The sequence below is a fragment of the Dermochelys coriacea genome, chromosome 8 (assembly GCF_009764565.3).
Source record: "Dermochelys coriacea isolate rDerCor1 chromosome 8, rDerCor1.pri.v4, whole genome shotgun sequence".
NCBI lineage: Eukaryota > Metazoa > Chordata > Testudines > Dermochelyidae > Dermochelys > Dermochelys coriacea.
In genome coordinates, this window is record NC_050075.1 from 10,184,086 (window position 1) to 10,204,025 (window position 19,940).

Consider the following 19,940-nt stretch of genomic DNA (forward strand, 5'->3'; position numbering starts at 1 on the left):
GTATATTTGTTTGAATAAGTCCATACAATTTGTATTTTTGTGTGTGAATTATCAAATAATTCAATGCTCTTTCTTCTAAAGCAAAAATCAATACTGGCAGATAAGAAAAATCAATGTTCAGCACTCATAAGCAACCCTACAACAACAATCCTGCATATATGGCCCACAATTCATAAGCAACTCTGGTGTAATAAATAATAATGACTTTGCACATTTATAGCGCTTTATATCTCCAAAGCTCTATAGACATTAACTATTTAATCTGCACATCAATCTTAAGAAGTGGGAGGGTAAGCATTGTCATCATAACAAACTAATGTATGGAGGCCCAGCGCTCATGGATAAAGTTCCTGGACTACGTACTACAGAAACTTGTCATTCTAGGTTTCAGAGTAGCAGCCGTGTTAGTCTGTATTCGCAAAAAGAAAGTGAGCTGTAGCTCACGAAAGCTTATGCTCTAATAAATTTGTTAGTCTCTAAGGTGCCACAAGTACTCCTTTTCTTTTTGTCATTCTAGGACTCTGCTCAGATTTTTTTTCATATCCAATGCAGCCTATATTGTGAGTGGATGGGGTGTGTCCTGCTTCAATCTGAACTGTCACTACCATATTTTTGTTTACTAATATTAAATAATAGCAATATAAATAATACATGTTTTCCTGTGGATTTTCCAAACTTCCTGCAAAATTTGACAATATTTCCTACAGCAACCCAGGAGCCATACTCATGACAAATGGCAATCTGTGACTGTGGTGTGATGGGGTAGAATATTCATAAATAAGGGATCATGCTTCCCTTCCCCATGCTTCTTCCCGAGTTTTATCATAAACAGAAAGAAAAGGATGTTTCTAACTTATCTGCAAAAATCAAACACTGTCCTTTGGAACAAGAATAAATGAGAAGTAGTAGTAGTTTAGCTGGTTAGCTGCTCTCAGCAAAGAAAAGGAAAGACAAAGAAAAAAAGATACCGCACAATGGTGCCCTATCACTTATCTCGGGCCTCTGGTCCTAAAGTTGCTGGTCAGCCTTTGTAGAGAACAGTCAATAAAATAGTAAGCATCTTAAAGCAAGTACAATTATCTCAGTGATGCACTAATAAATATACCAATGCTTAGTGCACTCAACTGAGCAACATGGGAACAGTTTTTCTAAATATCACCTTCATTCTTGCTAAGCCTAAGTCTTTTCCATTCTTGACAACATTCTTGAGAGATATTAATCTCTCTCTTTCCTGAATTCCCTTTCAGATCCAACCTAAGACAAATTAGCATGTGAATCAGCAGTGATACAAAACATACACAGTTTCACTCCTCTTGTAGCCAGGTTTCAGAACTTTTTTTTTTTTTGCCACGGGACTAACTAACCAGAAACACAGTTTTCTAGTGTATTACCCGACGATATTTTAGAGAGAGATTAGTTCACTCATGAATAAATATAGCTGTCAACAATGTCTCCCTGGTCAGCCTAACCCTGTGATGTGGAATTTAGAGAGACAGATGTTTCATCCGGTAAACTTCTCCAGATCTTTAAATAAAATAATAATAAAATAATAATATTAATAGTGAGACATTCAGTACTGACTTCTCTCAGTAACAATGGTCTACCTGAAATGGCTGCAGGCAGTACAGGAATGCTAGAGAGATCACATAAACTTGGGACTGATTACTGGACAAAAGAGACATGCAGTTTCCACTTCGTACTGTTCCTTCTGGGCCACTTTGACCAAGTTGACCGATTGCTTCTGAGACAACAAATATTGGAAATAGCCCAGGAACTATTTTGCTCAACATGTATTTTATTTATATTTGTGATATACAAGCGCTTCAATTTCTTCTGAGGTGTGTGACATGCGGTTGCATAATATGCAAAACTTCCTGGTAGCATAAGCACTACATACAACCATGCACTTAACCTTACAAGCTTCATTTTATGCTCCAAATTGCCGGTTAAAAATACTACTTTGTCCACTTTAGCTTTCTATGATGAGGCAATATATATTTTAAGAAAATAATTTTACTTGTCTGAGCCATGTATTGCCACCAGAATTCACTTATGTATTAAACAAAACGATCTTCAAACAAGGATTTTTCACTAACCGTACGAAAGAAATTGGAGAACAGATTGCAAATATTAAGGCCTTGATCCAGCAAACACATGTGTGAGTAACATTACTTATGTGAGTAGTCACTGACTTCAGTGGGATTACTCATGCGAGTAAATTTTCACGTGTTTGTCCCTGAAAGACTGGGGCCTAAGTCTTTTCCATTCTTGACAACATTCTTGAGAGGTCTTTATAATTATTTGGTATTTATTAAATATTGGATGTGACTTAAGTGTATGAAACTGAATGCCTCTAACCTGATTTTTACTGTGACACCTAAGCACCCTGTGAAAAGTGTATTTCCCTGGAAACTCTATTTGACAATACAGCGCTGACACTTTCTACCAAAGCTTAGCCTGTTGCTCCAGGTTTATCTCTGGACTGCCATCAGCATCACATACCAAAGTCATGCCAGCTTGATCCCATGCCTTTGTAGGAAGGATCTTGTAATTTTCGTGCATGAAGCTTGATTATGACAAGTACGTTTTACTGAGCAAGCAAATATATCTTGGCTCAGAAGCATCAGCATGGGACAGCCAACAATCACACAAGTACTCCAAAAGGAAAAGGAGGACTTGTGGCACCTTAGAGGTTAAGAAATGTGTTAGTTTCTCAGGTGCCATAAGTCTTCCTTTTCCTTTTGCGAATACAGACTAACACGGCTGCTACTCTGAAACAAGTACTCCAAGATCACAGGATATTCATTCTACCTTAAAACTTTCCCACCTGCATCCAGTAAAGTCACACTCATTTTTAAAGTCCCTTTACTGATGTTCAAGATTTTCTTACCCCGTTTTATTTTTTTTGGTTATCTTTCAATGTATATTGCAACTTGTCCTTTGGGGTGAAATTTTCAGGGGAGCCAGTCACCTAATCCCCCCTGAATTTCAAAGGAATCTGGAGGCCTAAGTCCCTTTGGACTTGTCTCCACTGCAGTTTTAGCTCAAGATATAACTAGAGTATAGCCCTTAACCTGACTCCAGTCCACACACAGAAGTCTCTAGCTTGAGTTAACTGGTGCTTTAACCTGAAGCTCACTAGCTATCAGCAGGTATGGGTTAAAAGCGGAGTTCTGTAATGCAGTGGACACTCTGCCACTCGGTGCTGCAAATCCAACCACTGCAGCTAGAGCTTTGTTTTACAGTGTAATGGCTCTCACTCCAGTTAGGCTAACTCAGGAGAAGTTACCTCAACTGATACTACAGCAAAGAAACCCTTAGTTTCATCTGAAAAATCCCAAAGTTCTTAAAGTACCTGCTATTTAACTTGCCCTTAATTTAATAATTCAGGGACCTGGAGCTTTCTGTAATTTTGTTATTTATCTGTGGATTACTCTTCCTAGAACCATCAAAACCTCTAACCTTATCTTACTAATAAGCACAGATTTTTCTTTTTTAAAACAAAACCAGAAATTCCCTTTGTTTGCTACTGCTTTTAATGGTTTATACTTAATTGATTTGTATTGTAGAAGTGTACAGCATCTGGAACGTTTTCATATTTCATGAATTCAGGCTTCTATGCACCAGGTTTTTTGTCTGAAAAAACTTCTTCCAGAGCTAGGTAGTAGGTATGCTGCAGTGTACAATTCACCCTATGGTACCCTGTGTTCCAAAACATCGGATTTTTCTGGAACAGTTCCAACTCTGCTCTAGCCTCTGTTACTATACATGTAAATGTTATACTCAGCAACAAAAGCAAATGTAATTTAAATGTTCAAAGACTGTTGCAAGAATCCATTTTAATGTTCTCTTTTGAGTTCTAATTTTGGTGTCCATGGAACTTTACAAGGGCATAATAGAATGTAACGACAGTGCATCCTTACCTGTGTACCAGCTGCTTACGGCTTACACAAATAGCAGTCTCATAGTCGTGAGTGACGCACACTTTATGTGGGTTGCACTTTACCTTCAAACATGGATCTTTGGATGGATCAAGAGCTATTAAAAACAAATGTAAAAATAACAAAGTTAGGAGTTTAAGTGAAATTCTCTCATCATTCCCAATTCAAATAAACATGCAACTAGTGGGAATAAATATAGAATCATAGAACTGGAAGGAACCTCGAGAGGTCATCTACATCTAGTCCAGTCCCCTGCACTTGTGGCAGGACTAAGTATTATCTAGACCATCCTGCCAGGTGTTTGTCTAACCTCCTCTTAAAAATCTCCAAAGACTCCACAACCTCTCTAGGCAATTTATTCCAGAGCTTAACCACCCTGATAGTTAGGAAGTTTTTCCTAATGTCCAACCTAACCTCCTTTGCTGCAATTTAAGCCCATTGCTTCTTGTGCTATCCCCAGAGGTTAACGAGAACAATTTTTCACTCTCCTCCTTGTAACAACCTTTTGTGTACTTGAAAATGTTATGTCCCCTCTCAGTCTTCTCTTTTCCAGTCTAAACAAACCCATTTTTTTTCCAATCTTGCCTCATAGGTCATGTTTTCTAGACCTTTAATCATTTTTGTTGCTCCTCTCTGGACTCTCTCCAATTTATCCACATCCTTCCTGAAATGTGGCACCCAGAACTGGACTCAGCTAGATTGTTAATGAGTGGGTTCTGTGAGGCGCTAAGGATTCCCCTCCAGCACATCACGGAAGAGATCAGGATCTTGATTTTTAGGTCTCCCAAACATAATGGCAAGCTTGCATCTCCAACTAATTTAAATTATTTTTATATCGTTTTTATTTGGACTTTAATTTTATTACTTCTTCCTCCCAAAGATTTCCCCTAATTCCTGCCTCGCATCCCCTTCCTTCCCACATTTATTGCTTATTTGAAACATTTTTGTTTTCATTTTGGAACTCCACATGAGGAGTTTATGTCAAATTACCCTGGCTGCTTTACCCATCATTGGTTGATGCCTAGGGAAGTTTTTTTTAAAAAGATATTACTTTTTACAAAAAAATGGAGTAATTTTTAAGTTCCAATTCAATTACCACTGACGTTCTCCACATGGCAGCAAATGTATTTCTAACAACCAGAGGGTTCTTTTGCTCTCCTGCAGTGCCAAAATATTGCAGCTGTTCTGCGTTGGTTTAAGCAGTCAGAGCAGCAAGAGCTCACCACATTAACACCTATTACAGATTTGTGATGGGCAACTGAGCACAACCATTGCATATGTATTTAGAGGAATACAAGGCGTTGGAAGTCTTAAAACAAACAAACAAACAAACAAAAAAATGTAAACAGCTTTTGCTCCTAAATCCATTAAACTAATAGAAAAGGTGAAATGGGGAAAAAGGTCACAAGTTTCCAATACCATTACCATCTAATGAGTTTCCATTAGGCAAATATATTGTATTGTCTGTGCCTACCTAGTATGCTTCTGCAAGCAAGGATCATGAACTAAATTGAACCCAAGTGATAGTAGGGATAAACTTGGCTTTATGGATAAAATCCTGCTGATTTTACTCAGGGAAATCAATAGCAGTTTGGCATGAGTAATAGGAACAGGATTTGGGCCATTATGAAGTATATTGCACTAAACACAGAGTGAGTGCTCAATAAAAAAAAATAGTACTGAAAAATTCTAATCTGTAATACTCATCTTTGCAAGGTACAATTACCTATCTGCACATGAATTCCGAAACCAAGGATAAAAATTGGTGCAGCTGTAAAAGTGACTAAATCCTAAAACAGTGTCACATTATAATCTATTTTAATAAAAAGGAAACAAAATGTTTAAATACTCTTAACAAAAAAAAATAATAGAGGATTCCAGTATGGGAATCAAGTCTCAGAGGGGTAGCTGTGTTAGTCTGTATCCACAAAAACAACGAGGAATCCGGTGGCACCTTAAAGACTAACAGATTTATTTGGGCATAAGCTTTCGTGGGTAAAAAACCACTTCTTCAGATGCATGGAGTGAAAATTACAGATACAGGCATAAATATACTATAATAAATCTGTTAGTCTTTAAGGTGCCACCAGACTCCTCGTTGTCAGTATGGGAATGGTGCAGAAGAACTTTCATATGTTTAGAAAGCATGTATTGAATGCTTGTGTTTAAAGATTTCAGTGGGGCCAGAATTTCACTCCTGGATTCTATTTCAGTTACAGACTCACACCTTCTCTGTGTTTCAGTATTTTCTCTCTCAAATGGGAATAAGAATAATAGAAGGGGCAATCTATACTGGGTATGAGAGATCAAAAATGTGATTGCCAAAGAGTTTAGAATCTTAGAACGTTAAAGAAATTTAGAAGGTTATACTAATGCTATGCAATACAATCCCTATAGACAGGTACAAAATAAGAAATAATTTCTAAAACATACCAATCAAAGATCATGCTTTGTGAATCAGGTTTCTACAACACTAGGAGCAGATGCTCATCATCTGCAGAAGGCCTTTGGGAATAAGATGAAATATAAAACCCATATTTGACATCACAGTTCTGTGTGTTCTACAGCAATGAGCGTGAAGTCTTTGAAATTAAGAACCGAAATTATAAATACATAAATGAAGGGAGGGGGAAGGGCAGGAAAAAAGTTTTTTTTTTAAAATAAAAATCTGAGGTCAGTTTTATTACAAAAATAAAATTTCTTAAGCATTCAAGGGAAACTTCAATATTCTGAAACACGTTTTTCCTGTGAAAAATTTCAAATGTTTGACTTCTCATTCCAATTCATGATGATTCTCTCTTCTCCCACATCAAAACTTTTGCTGGAAGGAAATTCCATTTTCTGGTCAGTTCTACTGTGCATCTAAACCCTGCAGTTTCTCACTATCTGACAGACCAAGAAAGGAGAGCTCTCTGGGGCAACCCAGGGAGTGATGAGGGCATGGCTAGCGAGTCCAGTACCTGTATAGATTGAATAGCCACAAAACGTCTGTGGGAAGATCAAGCAGCATTGGGCCTTAGCTCGCTCGCTCTAAAGGTTAGCTGCATAAAAGTGCCAAGGTGTGCAGTGCTTCCATTCATGTGTGATGTTTCCATCCCAGACACAATGCCAATTTATTCAAGGTGTGAGTGTGGAACCAGAATTCCAGCCATAATCATTGAAAAGCAAAGTGGGTACATCGTAGTACACAGGTGTCATTTCATTTTCATCTGACCTTTTATTATTTATTCATAGCAATTTATGCACCTTATTAAATCTATAACTCCTCTGATTCCCTTTTAGAGATATCAAACTAATTGGGAAATAAACAGTAGTGATTGCATCAAGCCATTAACAACCTCCTAACAGTATGTTAGAATCTCTTTTTTACAGAGCACTGTTATGAAAATAATGATGGCAGTTACACTCTGAGCATCTTCCCCCACTAGTCAGAGAAGAGAAGAACAACAAATTATTCTCTCTGCATCCCCAATACTTGTCACCAAGAACTCCACGTTAACAATATAAATCATTGTTGGACAAAGAGCTAACAATAGTACTTGAGATGCTTTTCCATTATATTTCATGTTTTTACATATTACGACTATAATGGAAGACATATGACTGATAGGAAATGCTGGGATTCAGGCAGTAGCAATACATGCAGAGGGTTGCAATATAAGACTATACTGTAGATCAGGGTCATATTAATCACAACAGTGCAAATTTATTTTTCACATATGTAACTTTGGAAGCGTGGTAACAAATAAAATCTCTTGCTCCAACGGCTGTGCAGTTCTGCAAAACTTGTACAACTAGTTCACAAGTGCAGATTTATGACCTTGATGTTGTTTTCATGACCATTCTTTTGGGAAGAGTTCATATTCCAAACCCACACATTTTTAGTAAAGCTTATATAAAAAAGCCACGCAATCAAAAAGAAAATGACATGTAAACACATTTGGTTTAAAAATTGCCATACAATAAGTGCTATGATCACTCCAAAACAAAAAGACTTTTGGAAAATGAAATGTCAAAAGCAGTTGCCTCACACAAGCCTCTTGGAACTGTTCTCAGCATAAAAGAAAACAAGACCATCTGGTAAGAAAAGCTATGATGAACTAGAAAATGGGACCTGAAGTCTATAATGCAAAGATTCTAGTTCATTTTGTATCACAATAGAGCATGGTAATAAAACATTTATTTTAAATGAGACACTGAAATGTAGTTCTGTATTTTATATATTATTTGTCTCCAGCAGCGCCCACAAAGATCTTGGTTCTGTATAAAGACAGAGGAAGGCACAGTCCCTGACTGTACAAGCAAGCAGATGGGGTGGGGTCAGAATGAAAGCCTCTGAAAAGCTGAGTTAGGGCAAAGCAGAAGACTACTACTCATTACGCTGGACGATTCCCTGCTAGGCATGAAACCATTATAATGCCTAAGGCTGAACTTCAGACTGAGGCGGCAAGGTCTTGAGTCATTCCCTACTCTCTCACTCACAGCAGCCCAGCAACTGGCCAAAGCACAGGGTGAAATAAGCAGCTCACTACTGACTTCAATAGGCAATGGAGGTGGGGCAGGTCAACATGAAACCGGCAGCTTCCAGAATCAATTCCCCACACTCATACACTGAATTATGGGCTTAGACCCAGCACCCACTGAGAAAACAAGACACCTATACTATTCGGCCATCACTTGACTAGGAAAAAGTTTTTAACATTTATTAAGATCCTAGTGTAGGCAGAGAAGTTCTAGTTTTAACACTTGTTAGCTGGTTGCCGTAAACCCCAAGCTATCCTTTAGGCTTTACTTTGACCAGCTACCATGTTAAAACTAGAATTGCCTTATCTGTGCTAGGATTTTAAGATGTGTTAGCCAACCTGTTTTTAAAAGAGCCCATTCTTCCTAGTATAGACGTGTCCTGTGTGTTTGTTGAGCACATTCAGTTTAAAACTCTGCTCTCTTCTCCCTCCGAAAAGCATGACTCCCAGTACAGATGAAGTAAAATATAACCAAAGTGAGTTCTGAGCATATACTAGCATTAAAGCAAAGAAAATTAGGAATCTGATTACCCTGCCATTTGTGTGTGTGCAAGGTCAGTGTGAGTCAATGGCATAGGCAGGAAAAGAATACAGGAGTCCTAAATACTAATCTCTTACTGTGCTCTAACTACCATAAACCAACTGCAGTCTGTTGATACCCGTTAGACAGGAAGCTCCTTCTTCCTATTCTACTTAATCTTATGGTTCATTAAGTCATGGCATTGATTTGATAAGAAATATTTTTTGGTTAGCATGGTTGGTTGTAACCTTTGATGCCATAGGTGTAATATTGTTAATAAACTTGTTTTTACAAAATACTTTGAAAGAGAAGATTAGAAATACCCAAAATATCAATGGCAAGAAATAACCATGTTTTTTATTCTGCTTCTGCAAAAGTCAGCATAAAAGTCATTCTGCTTCATTAGAGAGAAAATTGCCATTACCCCTCCCCGCAGGTCTTGAGGAGAGTATGTCTTCAACTAGCATACTCAGATATTTAACTCTCTCTCTCTCTCGCCCCGTAATTACTCGTAGCAATTTGCATACAGAAATCAATTCAGCTAAAATTTAATTACCACAAGACCAAACGCTTCAAACACGTATGTGAATTATTTTCACAATGCAGCAAAACAGCAACAAATCAAGCTGTCAGCATTTATTGAATCCCTGTACTGTTGTTGTGTTTTAGAGATACCGTAACATCTGAGCAGTTAAAGAGATCAGTATTGTGGAAAGAAACATCTATTTTCATTTGTATGGGTACTTTCAAAAATGATTTCTCAACCAACATACGATCCCTTTTGACATTGCTGAGGGCTATCCAGGCTAAAGATATTGTAAAGGACTATGTATTGGTTTGCTTGCCCAGTAACATGATAAAGAACATGAATAATAAGTACTCCAGTGGGCATTCTGCGCCAAAAAATTAAAAATTAGGCACCACAAAATTAAAAATTCTGCACACAATATTTTAAAATTCTGCAAATTGTATTGGTCAAAATAACACTAAATCATCACACTAGTTTCAATTATTTTGATAATTTATTTCAAAATACCTGCCAGCAAGTACGTCTGCAACACGTACACACACAAATTCCCCCAGGAGTATAGAGTTAAACAAACCTCTAAGACAACCCCAGTTCCTGTTTCTCTGGCCCCCAAAAAATGCTTTTTTTGCCTCTGTTTTCACTAACAAGGTCAGCTCCCAGACTGCTGTGCTGGGCATCACAAAATGGGGAAGAGATGGCCAGCCCTCTGTAGAGATAGAGGTGGTTAGGGACTATTTAGAAAAGCTGGACGTGCACAAGTCCATGGGGCCGGACGAATTGCATCCGAGAGTGCTGAGGGAATTGGCGGCTGTGATTGCAGAGCCCTTGGCCATTATCTTTGAAAACTCGTGGCGAACGGGGGAAGTCCCGGATGACTGGAAAAAGGCTAATGTAGTGCCCATCTTTAAAAAAGGGAAGAAGGAGGATCCTGGGAACTACAGGCCGGTCAGCCTCACCTCAGTCCCTGGAAAAATCATGGAGCAGGTCCTCAAAGAATCAATCCTGAAGCACTTAGAGGAGAGGAAAGTGATCAGGAACAGTCAGCATGGATTCACCAAGGGAAGGTCATGCCTGACTAATCTAATCGCCTTTTATGATGAGATTACTGGTTCTGTGGATGAAGGGAAAGCAGTGGATGTATTGTTTCTTGACTTTAGCAAAGCTTTTGACACGGTCTCCCACAGCATTCTTGTCAGCAAGTTAAGGAAGTATGGGCTGGATGAATGCACTATAAGGTGGGTAGAAAGCTGGCTAGATTGTCGGGCTCAACGGGTAGTGATCAATGGCTCCATGTCTAGTTGGCAGCCGGTGTCAAGTGGAGTGCCCCAGGGGTCGGTCCTGGGGCCCGTTTTGTTCAATATCTTCATAAATGATCTGGAGGATGGTGTGGATTGCACTCTCAGCAAATTTGCGGATGATACTAAACTGGGAGGAGTGGTAGATACGCTGGAGGGGAGGGATAGGATACAGAAGGACCTAGACAAATTGGAAGATTGGGCCAAAAGAAATCTAATGAGGTTCAATAAGGATAAGTGCAGGGTCCTGCACTTAGGATGGAAGAATCCAATGCACCGCTACAGACTAGGGACCGAATGGCTCGGCAGCAGTTCTGCGGAAAAGGACCTAGGGGTGACAGTGGACGAGAAGCTGGATATGAGTCAGCAGTGTGCCCTTGTTGCCAAGAAGGCCAATGGCATTTTGGGATGTATAAGTAGGGGCATAGCGAGCAGATCGAGGGACGTGATCGTTCCCCTCTATTCGACACTGGTGAGGCCACATCTGGAGTACTGTGTCCAGTTTTGGGCCCCACACTACAAGAAGGATGTGGATAAATTGGAAAGAGTACAGCGAAGGGCAACAAAAATGATTAGGGGTCTAGAGCACATGACTTATGAGGAGAGGCTGAGGGAGCTGGGATTGTTTAGTCTGCAGAAGAGAAGAATGAGGGGGGATTTGATAGCTGCTTTCAACTACCTGAAAGGGGGTTTCAAAGAGGATGGCTCTAGACTGTTCTCAATGGTAGCAGATGACAGAACGAGGAGTAATGGTCTCAAGTTGCAATGGGGGAGGTTTAGATTGGATATTAGGAAAAACTTTTTCACTAAGAGGGTGGTGAAACACTGGAATGCGTTACCTAGGGAGGTGGTAGAATCTCCTTCCTTAGAGGTTTTTAAGGTCAGGCTTGACAAAGCCCTGGCTAGGATGATTTAACTGGGACTTGGTCCTGCTTTGAGCAGGGGGTTGGACTAGATGACCTTCTGGGGTCCCTTCCAACCCTGATATTCTATGATTCTATGATTCCCTGTGTGCCCCCAGAGCCCAGCTGCAGTGCCCCCCTGGGCCAGATACCCACACTCCCTTTCCTTCAGAGCCCAGACATTGGGCCCCTCCTTCCCCAGATACCTGTACCGCTTCCCCCCCCACCCGAGCCCAGGGATCCAGAGGGAGAAACAGCCTGATGCTCAGTCCCAGGCTTGCGTGGAGTTTCCTGTGTGCTGCCCTCTCCTTCCCTCAGGGCATGCTGGGAACTGCAGCTGCCAGGAAACCTCTAGCTCCCTCCCCTCCTGCCCAGCAGTATCTTCTATGTGCCAGCTGAGCTCTGCTGGGTCCAGTGGCTCCTAGTAGCACTGCAGCCCATTTCTGTGGGGGAAAGGAAATTCTGCACGCACATTCATTTCTGCAAAATTCTGCATTGCGCAGTGGTGCAGAATTCCCCCAGGAGGGAATAAAAATCTGCTTCACAAACCTATAGAAATGAGATGCAGTTATAATAGGTGGAGAGGATAGAAAAGACAGGACTTAATGTCCGTAAAAAGCCTGCTTATGATAAATGTATGTTGCTGAATTTAATATAATTAATGTGCCAGTGTATAGGTATTTTATTCATTTAAACTGTCATGCAGATTTAAAAAGTTGCATGCAGTTAGTTTATTTGCAAGGTGAAGAGAATCTCCTGGGAAATGCAAAGCATCCTCAACTCCCACTGAACTCATCTGAACTGTTGTATCTCCCAGGATCAGGCCCTTTGTGATGCCCCATCATCATTCCCTGAATCCATTCAGCTAGCAACAACGTATGGACCTAGTCCTGCAAGGTGCTGAGGGCTCTCACATGCTTGAGGATGCTCTGCATGCCACAGAATCAAGTCATATGAAAGGAAGGGGAAACATCTAGGCAACCTAGGGTGAAACAAAACAAAACTAATCCCTTTTACTCCTCCAAAGAAAATGTCTCAGGAACCTACAGATACAGCAAACACTATATCAGAAAGCTATTGAGACACTTATTATAATATTCCACTGTGGTCCAATATATCATAAGAGAGGGATTACTGGTAGCTTGATTGCTAGAGAGCTGCGCCTTTTGACAAAGGAAAGTTACAATTTCTCTCTCAACACCTGTTAGTAATATTTTCTTACAAAGGGACAGGAGAATAGCCCTAGATATACTTGAGTACATAACGGTGTTGCCAACCTCAAGATATCAAAAATAATGAGTCAGATCCAGAAAAAATCATAAGAGTGGTCCCACAAATCATTCAATTTTAAGATCAAACTATGTTTTTAATCCATCTTTTCATTTTTTAACTCCCTTCTATGCTTCTGACTATGTGTGGGTGATAATTTCAGGTAGAAAAGTCAATCTTTAATGTATACAAAAAATGCATGCCTCCCCATGGCTGCTCAGATGGAGACTCCACTTACCCTCTCCTCAACCCTAAGACAGGGAAACTGCTATCTATTTCCTATTACTGTCTTGATTCCCCTTTCCCTCCTGCCTTGCTGCCCCGAAAGGCTCCTCCCTTTCTTCTTCCCCTGACTCCTCCTGCCCCTCCTCACTGCCTCCCACAGGTTATTTCCTCTGCCTGGATCCCAAGTAGAGCAGAAGTCCCAATGCAGCATGAAGAGTGGGGTGTTGCTGCTGGGTCACAACAGCAGCTATTCCCCAACTCCCCACTCCACTGTCTCCCACTTCCCCAGGACCTCTCTCTCCTATAGGGCTATACATGAAGGCAGAGCCAGTGGCAGGGCAGATCTGTGTCCTCAGCACTGAGGCTCTCACACACAGTTTTGCCTGCATGCCCAGCCCTAAAAAGTGTGGGAATGAAGGAATTTCTTACATCATCACAACAGTTCCTCCAACAGCTGCCAAAATCCCATGACTTGTAATCAGATGATGGGAGTTGGCAACACGGCAAAACTGTCTTCCCTTACCTGTTCAGAGGGGACTCCCTTTCCCCACCTCAAAGGCTGGAGAAGTGATCCCCTGTGTCGCCCACCCCATCTCTGTCTTCTGCACCCCCATCAGCCTCCTTCCTGTCCCCTATGACCCCCTGCATCCTGCTGTTAAAATATCAGGGACTACCCCGGATTGATTCAGCTTCAAGCATCCAGGGATGTAAACACTGCAGGCTCAAAGGCTGCAGACACCTACAAAGAACTGTTAAAATTACCTGTGGCTGGTAAAAAATAAAAAGGTTGTGAAAACACATGAAAGCACCCATCCAGGATCACAGGACACCTGTGAGCGTTATCTGGATCAAAGAGATCCTCCTGGATCCGAAGGATAAGGGAGGGTATCTATGAATGATGGCAAGAGGAAGTCATTGGGATGAGGGGGCAAAAGATGAACTTATTTTTGGTCATGCTCAGTTTTGTGCACTCCCTCCAATGCATTCAGTTTCCCACTCCTTCCACAGTCACTCTGCCATTGCTCCCAGGTACCCTGCCCGCTTTTCATCTCTAAGGACTTTTAACGCAAGGGCTTTTAAAGGGCTTCTGTTGGAAAGCTACTGCTGATGCCATCCATTTCCTGCTGCTTCCAGGTCCAGCCGTATCAGGTCTGGTCCCAAATATGCTGCCTCACTCTTTGCCTGACACCTCCTGACTGAATTTTACACCCCTCCCCCATGCAGTGTATTATGATTAGCAAATTAATTTGAGGAAGACAGAGAGGCAGCACACTGGGTACAAGCACGGGCAGAGCTGGCCCCATGAGCAGCAGAAATTGGGTGAAGACAGGAGAACCAAATGGCCAGCTGATGACCTCTAATCAAAATGGGCCAAAATCGAGCAGTAGTGACAGGATTCATGTGCTTACATCAGAATCTCAGCTTTTATTGTAAAAGTAGTAACATTCTAGCCCTCTTGGCTGAAAAGAAAATTTTGAAAATGAACTTTAAAGGCTCAAAACCCAGAAAGCACATAAAAGGCTTCAAAATTATTATTTTTTAAAAATCTCATAATAATTAAACCAGTCTCATGATTTTGGAATGCTTGGTGTTGGCAGTACTGTGGTGACTCTACACTGACAAATATCATTCTTGATGTAAACTCTCTTGGCCAAATTCAGCTCTCAGATACACCGGGGTAAATCTAGAGCAATTCAATGGACGTGAATGGAGTTTCACTAGCTGTAAACTGAGATAAGCACTGGTACAATGCCTGTAGAATATGAAGCAGAAGAACTTTAACATTTATATGTAGTTAAAGACACACTTTTCCCCATTTTTGACAAATATAGATAAACATTATGAATGGCTCAGGACGGAGAAGTTACAGAAATGTTTCATAGCACAGAGTGTAACTATTCACTGGCAATTGTGAAATATGCTTTACCTAAAGAGATAGTATGATCATGGGGAAAAACTAGGAATTAATTCAGATTGCTGGTTTCTCAGATAGCAAACTCTCTTGCAACTTTGATTAAAAGCAACATTGAATTAGCAGGATGTGAACTAAATGAGTGCAAAAACAAAGGCAAACAGAATTGAAACAAAATACCTCAGGATATACACTTTCCTCCTTATTCTTAAAACAAAACTTTCCCCCAAGCACATTATATAGCTTTTCAGTAGATATTTTATATTTTTAAATCTGTACTGAAAACATACAAATAACATGAATGTTTTATTCTTAGATTTGTAAACTAAATGTGTTTCAGAAGCAAAATCTCCTCATTATTAATACTGAGCACATCATCATTTATTTAGTAAAAATTAAACACTGAATTATCAGGTTTACAAATCTATACTTCAGCAGGAATAATAATGTTTCATTTCTAGTAAATTGCTACGTGCTGTTAGCTGTGTGCCATGAGCTTTGGAAATTTATATCCCTGAAGGCCGAAAAGTCATGTGTGAGATTGGTGTGTGTGTTGACAGTTTGAATGTTAGTGTTATTACAGAGGTAATAATTGCCAAGCAGTGAGCCAGTCTTATGCATCTAGAACATGCTCAGATTTAAATCGTACAATTAGACACGGTGGGAGATGAATTCTGATTTCAGTTACCACCCTACACAGAAAGAGAGGCTCCACTGCTTTCAGTGAAGTTCCTCTGGATTTACATTGAGGTCAGAGCAGAATTTGATCCCAAAAATTTTCATCTAACTAGAGCAAAATATATGGGATCATTTTATGCTCCATGAATTCAATACTACACTGTGGCCTTCAATCTTACTATAAACAACATGCTCAAGGAAGAATCACCATTTTTTCCTTGATTTTATTCTTGCCCTCAGTATCTTAGATAATGCATGGTAGCGGACAGTCTTGTTGCCTAGTGATTGAAGTTGGGACGCTCTCTGTAAATCAGAAGGCTTCATTTCTCCTGATGACATTCACTGTGTGACTTTGGGCAAGTCACTTAGCCACTCTGTGCCTCGCTTTGTCAGTGTTTAAAATGGGGACAATACTACTTACCCACTTTTATGAAGCACATTGAGATCCTCAGAAAGCCCTAAAGCATATAAGCCCAGAGTCACTGTGAATGACAGTCACTGACTGATAAAGGAATTGCACAAAATGGTTAAAATCTTGCAGAACTATGAGCCAGGTTTATTTATCACAGCTTCTGATTGTTGCCAAGGAAACACATGCCAGCACTTCATTTCCTTTTTCAGCACATAAAGACTTGTTTCCATATTACGTTAGTTTTAGTCCACACTGAGCAAAACAAAACACTAGAAAAGGAGAGGAAATGTCCAAGATTGATCTGGTCCAATGTTCCCTCTCATTTTTGACAGCTGTGTGTGCAAAAAATTTCTTCTGTGCAAATTTTTGTGCATGCAGTGTTTTGCTGTGTGCACGGGGTTTAGGATCTGTGTGTACGCGCAAAAATGAAAAGTTTCAAAGATAGGTGACAAAAATTAGTAGAAGACTCAAAAAATTTCCCTATGAGGAGATATTTGAAACAACTGAACTGTTTAGTTTAAAGAGGAGACTACTCAGAGGAGTATGGAAAGAGTAGATGGTATAGAAAAGGTGAACCAGGCACTCTTATTTACTTAGTTCTGTTATAAAACAAGAACAAGGGGACATCCAATGAAGTTGAAAAGTAACAAACTGAAAATGGATAAAAGGATTACATACACACCCCCTATACATAATTACACCTGTAAAACTCACTATCACAATAGATCATTGAGGCCAAGAGCTTAATGTGATTAAAAAACAATTAAGCCTTTAGGTGGATAATGAGAACATCCCATTCACATCTGCATTAGACAAGACATTTTCTAGAAGGGGTATAAACCCTTATGGTTCAGGGATAAGCTAATCACTAACTGATATGAGTAAGAAAGAAACTTCCCCTTTGGCAGATTAACAATAGCTCTGGGGTCTCTTGAACCTTCCTCTGAAGCACTGGGTACTGGGCAATGACAGAGGTCGGATACTGTACTAGTATGGCAAGTCCTATGCTCCTGTATTCCTGACTTAAGCAAAATTACCACTAATATCAATGGTAGCTGCTGAGAACAAGGCCACTTATTTAGATGGCTAACTTTAAGATGCCTTCAGATCTCTCTTACTCAGTTTTATCAGCTGAACACTGGTATTGTATACCTTAATTACAGTAATTTACATGGAAAGATTCTTGGTATTGTTATCACACTAAATTTTGTGCATATAGATGCATAATCTAGGAATTTGTACAGTATAAAATAAATGCATTGTGTGTCATACTGGTTGCTAGCCTCATTTTAGATTTTTGGTAGATGTCATTTTCAACACTTTCAAGAGAAATTACTGTGCTCAGAAACAATAAAGATCCTGTATAGATAATCAGCTAGTAATATACCTTATAGAGTAGAAATTGTTGGTCAGCCAACTATAAGAGAGAATCAATCATGGCAATCAGGACAGTGCATTTAAGGGATCTGAGGCAGAACTTAAACAGTATGTTTTAAAAATATGTGAATTGTAATTATAGCATAAAATACCCTCAATTTAGGGTTATTTAATAGAAACAAGTGTTGTGGATGTCAATGAATATCTAATAACATTACTCACTTAACATTTCAATTGATGTTTTCTAGTCTGAAACCTACAAAGATGTCTTGAGAGTTCTTAAACTAGAAAACTACTCTAGTTCATAAAATTCAGTTGCACTCTTGGGGGAGCTATACTTAATGCTGCAACTTCTAAATTAAAAGACAAATATTTGCACATCTGAAACAATAGGAGATGGGGGCTTTGGTACACAATGTGGCAGTAAAGGAGTAGGATAAACTGATAATCTAACTAGAGAGCAAAGCTGCATTGTTAAAAAGTGCACTGCATGATCAGTGTCTAAAAGACTAAAAGTGGAATAATGCTGCACTCTCAAATCATCTAGTGGTAAAGAGGAATAATATCAAGTTAGAGAAGTACAGTACTACAGGACAATACAAAGGAAAGAAAAACATCCATTCCTTTCATATATTAATTTTTATAAGCATTTTGAATAGATTTGGTAAGTTTTAGAGCTTACAGAAATGAGTGATTGAGGACCATAAATCGGAATAGCTCCTTTGGCTCTGACACCACTATGCCAATTTACATCAGTTGAGGATCTGGCCCAAAGAGTCCTTGCTAAATTTAGGCACTCCGCAACCTTCTCCTCACTGTTCCTTAGCAAATATATCTCAAGTCCAGAACTGTAGCATCCATATGGCACCCCAGAAACTCCCCTGAGCAGAAACTAACATGTTTCAAATAGTCAAGAACTTTTGTGATTTGGACAAATACCATCTAGTAGTAACTAGACTGAGAACATCTGCAGTTCATTAAAATACTCTTTGTTCAAAACTATATATTTGATCCTATAGAGAAGAATTATTTGTTATTCTGCCAAATGCTCTAATTAAAATACTTCTGAGAGCCATGTCATTTTTGAAAGGACTGTTGTTGAAACTGTGGTTTTGACACTTGAATAACTGTCTGGTATAACTAATATGTTATGTCCTTTTCCCACAGAGAAAGAACCCAGGTTGCCTCTGGCAATACAAGTACAAATTCTATAGCTTTGTACTCAGCATGATACCTAAAATCTCCTCCTACAGCAGAGAAACAACTATTCATAGGAGATTAATTTGATTTCTGGTACACCTGGCTAAGAGATGGTACAAAAACCGGTTACCTACCATTCGTAACTGTTGTTCTTCGAGATGTGTTGCTCATGTCCATACAATGCTACGTGTGTGTGCACCCACGTGCACAGTTGTCAGAGATTTTTGCCTTAGCGGTATCCGTAGGGTCGGCTGTGGTGCCCCCTTGAGTGCTGCACTCATGCATCGGTATATCAGGTGCCAACGGCCCTAAACCCTCTCAGTTCCTTCTTGCCGGCAACTCTGACAGAGAGGCAGGAAGGCAGGTAATGGAATGGGCATGAGCAACACAGCTCAAAGAACAGTTATGAAAGGTAAGAAACCATTTTTTCTTCTTTGAGTGCTTGTTCATGCTGATTCCATTCTAGGTAACTCACTCAAGCAGTATTCCTGGAAGTGGGCTCGGAGTTCACAGACGTGCAGCTTGTAATACTGCTCTACCGAAAACAGTGTTGTCTTGGGCTTGCTTTGGGTAAGCGCATACACCTGAATGTGGGAATGGATGACCAGGTGGAGACCCTGCAGATACCAGGAATTGGCACATGGGCTAGGAAGGCCACCGCCGAGCTGGTGCTTTAGTTGAGAGGACGGTTATAATCGCCGTGGAGGCACCTTCACCTGATCGTAGCAAAAACAGATGCAGGCAGTGATCCAAGATGAGATTCTCTGGATTGACACTGGACAACCTTTCATCTTATCTGCCACTGTGATGAATAACTGTGTCAACTTGTGAAATGGCTTGGTCCGTGCTCTCCTGATGTCCAGGGAATGCAACCTAAGTTCCTCATCAGACTTATGAGGCTTTGGGAAGAAGACTGGCAAAAATGTGTCCTGGCTCGTGTGAAATTGCAAAACCACCTTGGGGTGAAAAGCTGGATGTGGCCACAATTGGACCTTATCCTTGAAGAATACCATAGGAATGACACCTTGCAGGAGAGCAGAAGGGAACAGGAACAGGAGAGCAGAAGGGAGCTTTCATGAGCTGCATGAGCACTAGATTCTGACCTGGGGATAGACCTTTCAAGAACCGAACCGTCATTTTCTGAGCAAAGAGCAACC

The 19,940-nt window shown here is 40.1% G+C and overlaps 1 protein-coding gene across 3 annotated transcripts in view; it reads right to left on the reverse strand.

Annotated features, from left to right (window-relative positions):
• The window catches only part of SPOCK1 (SPARC (osteonectin), cwcv and kazal like domains proteoglycan 1), a 513,799-nt gene that overhangs the window by 215,359 nt on the left and 278,500 nt on the right, over window positions 1-19,940 (reverse strand). For all 3 annotated transcript variants that reach the window (XM_038413766.2, XM_038413765.2, XM_043490486.1), the window contains one exon: window positions 3,924-4,038. In XM_038413766.2, the coding sequence (XP_038269694.1) occupies window positions 3,924-4,038 (115 nt within the window). The remainder of the gene's footprint in view (window positions 1-3,923; window positions 4,039-19,940) is intronic.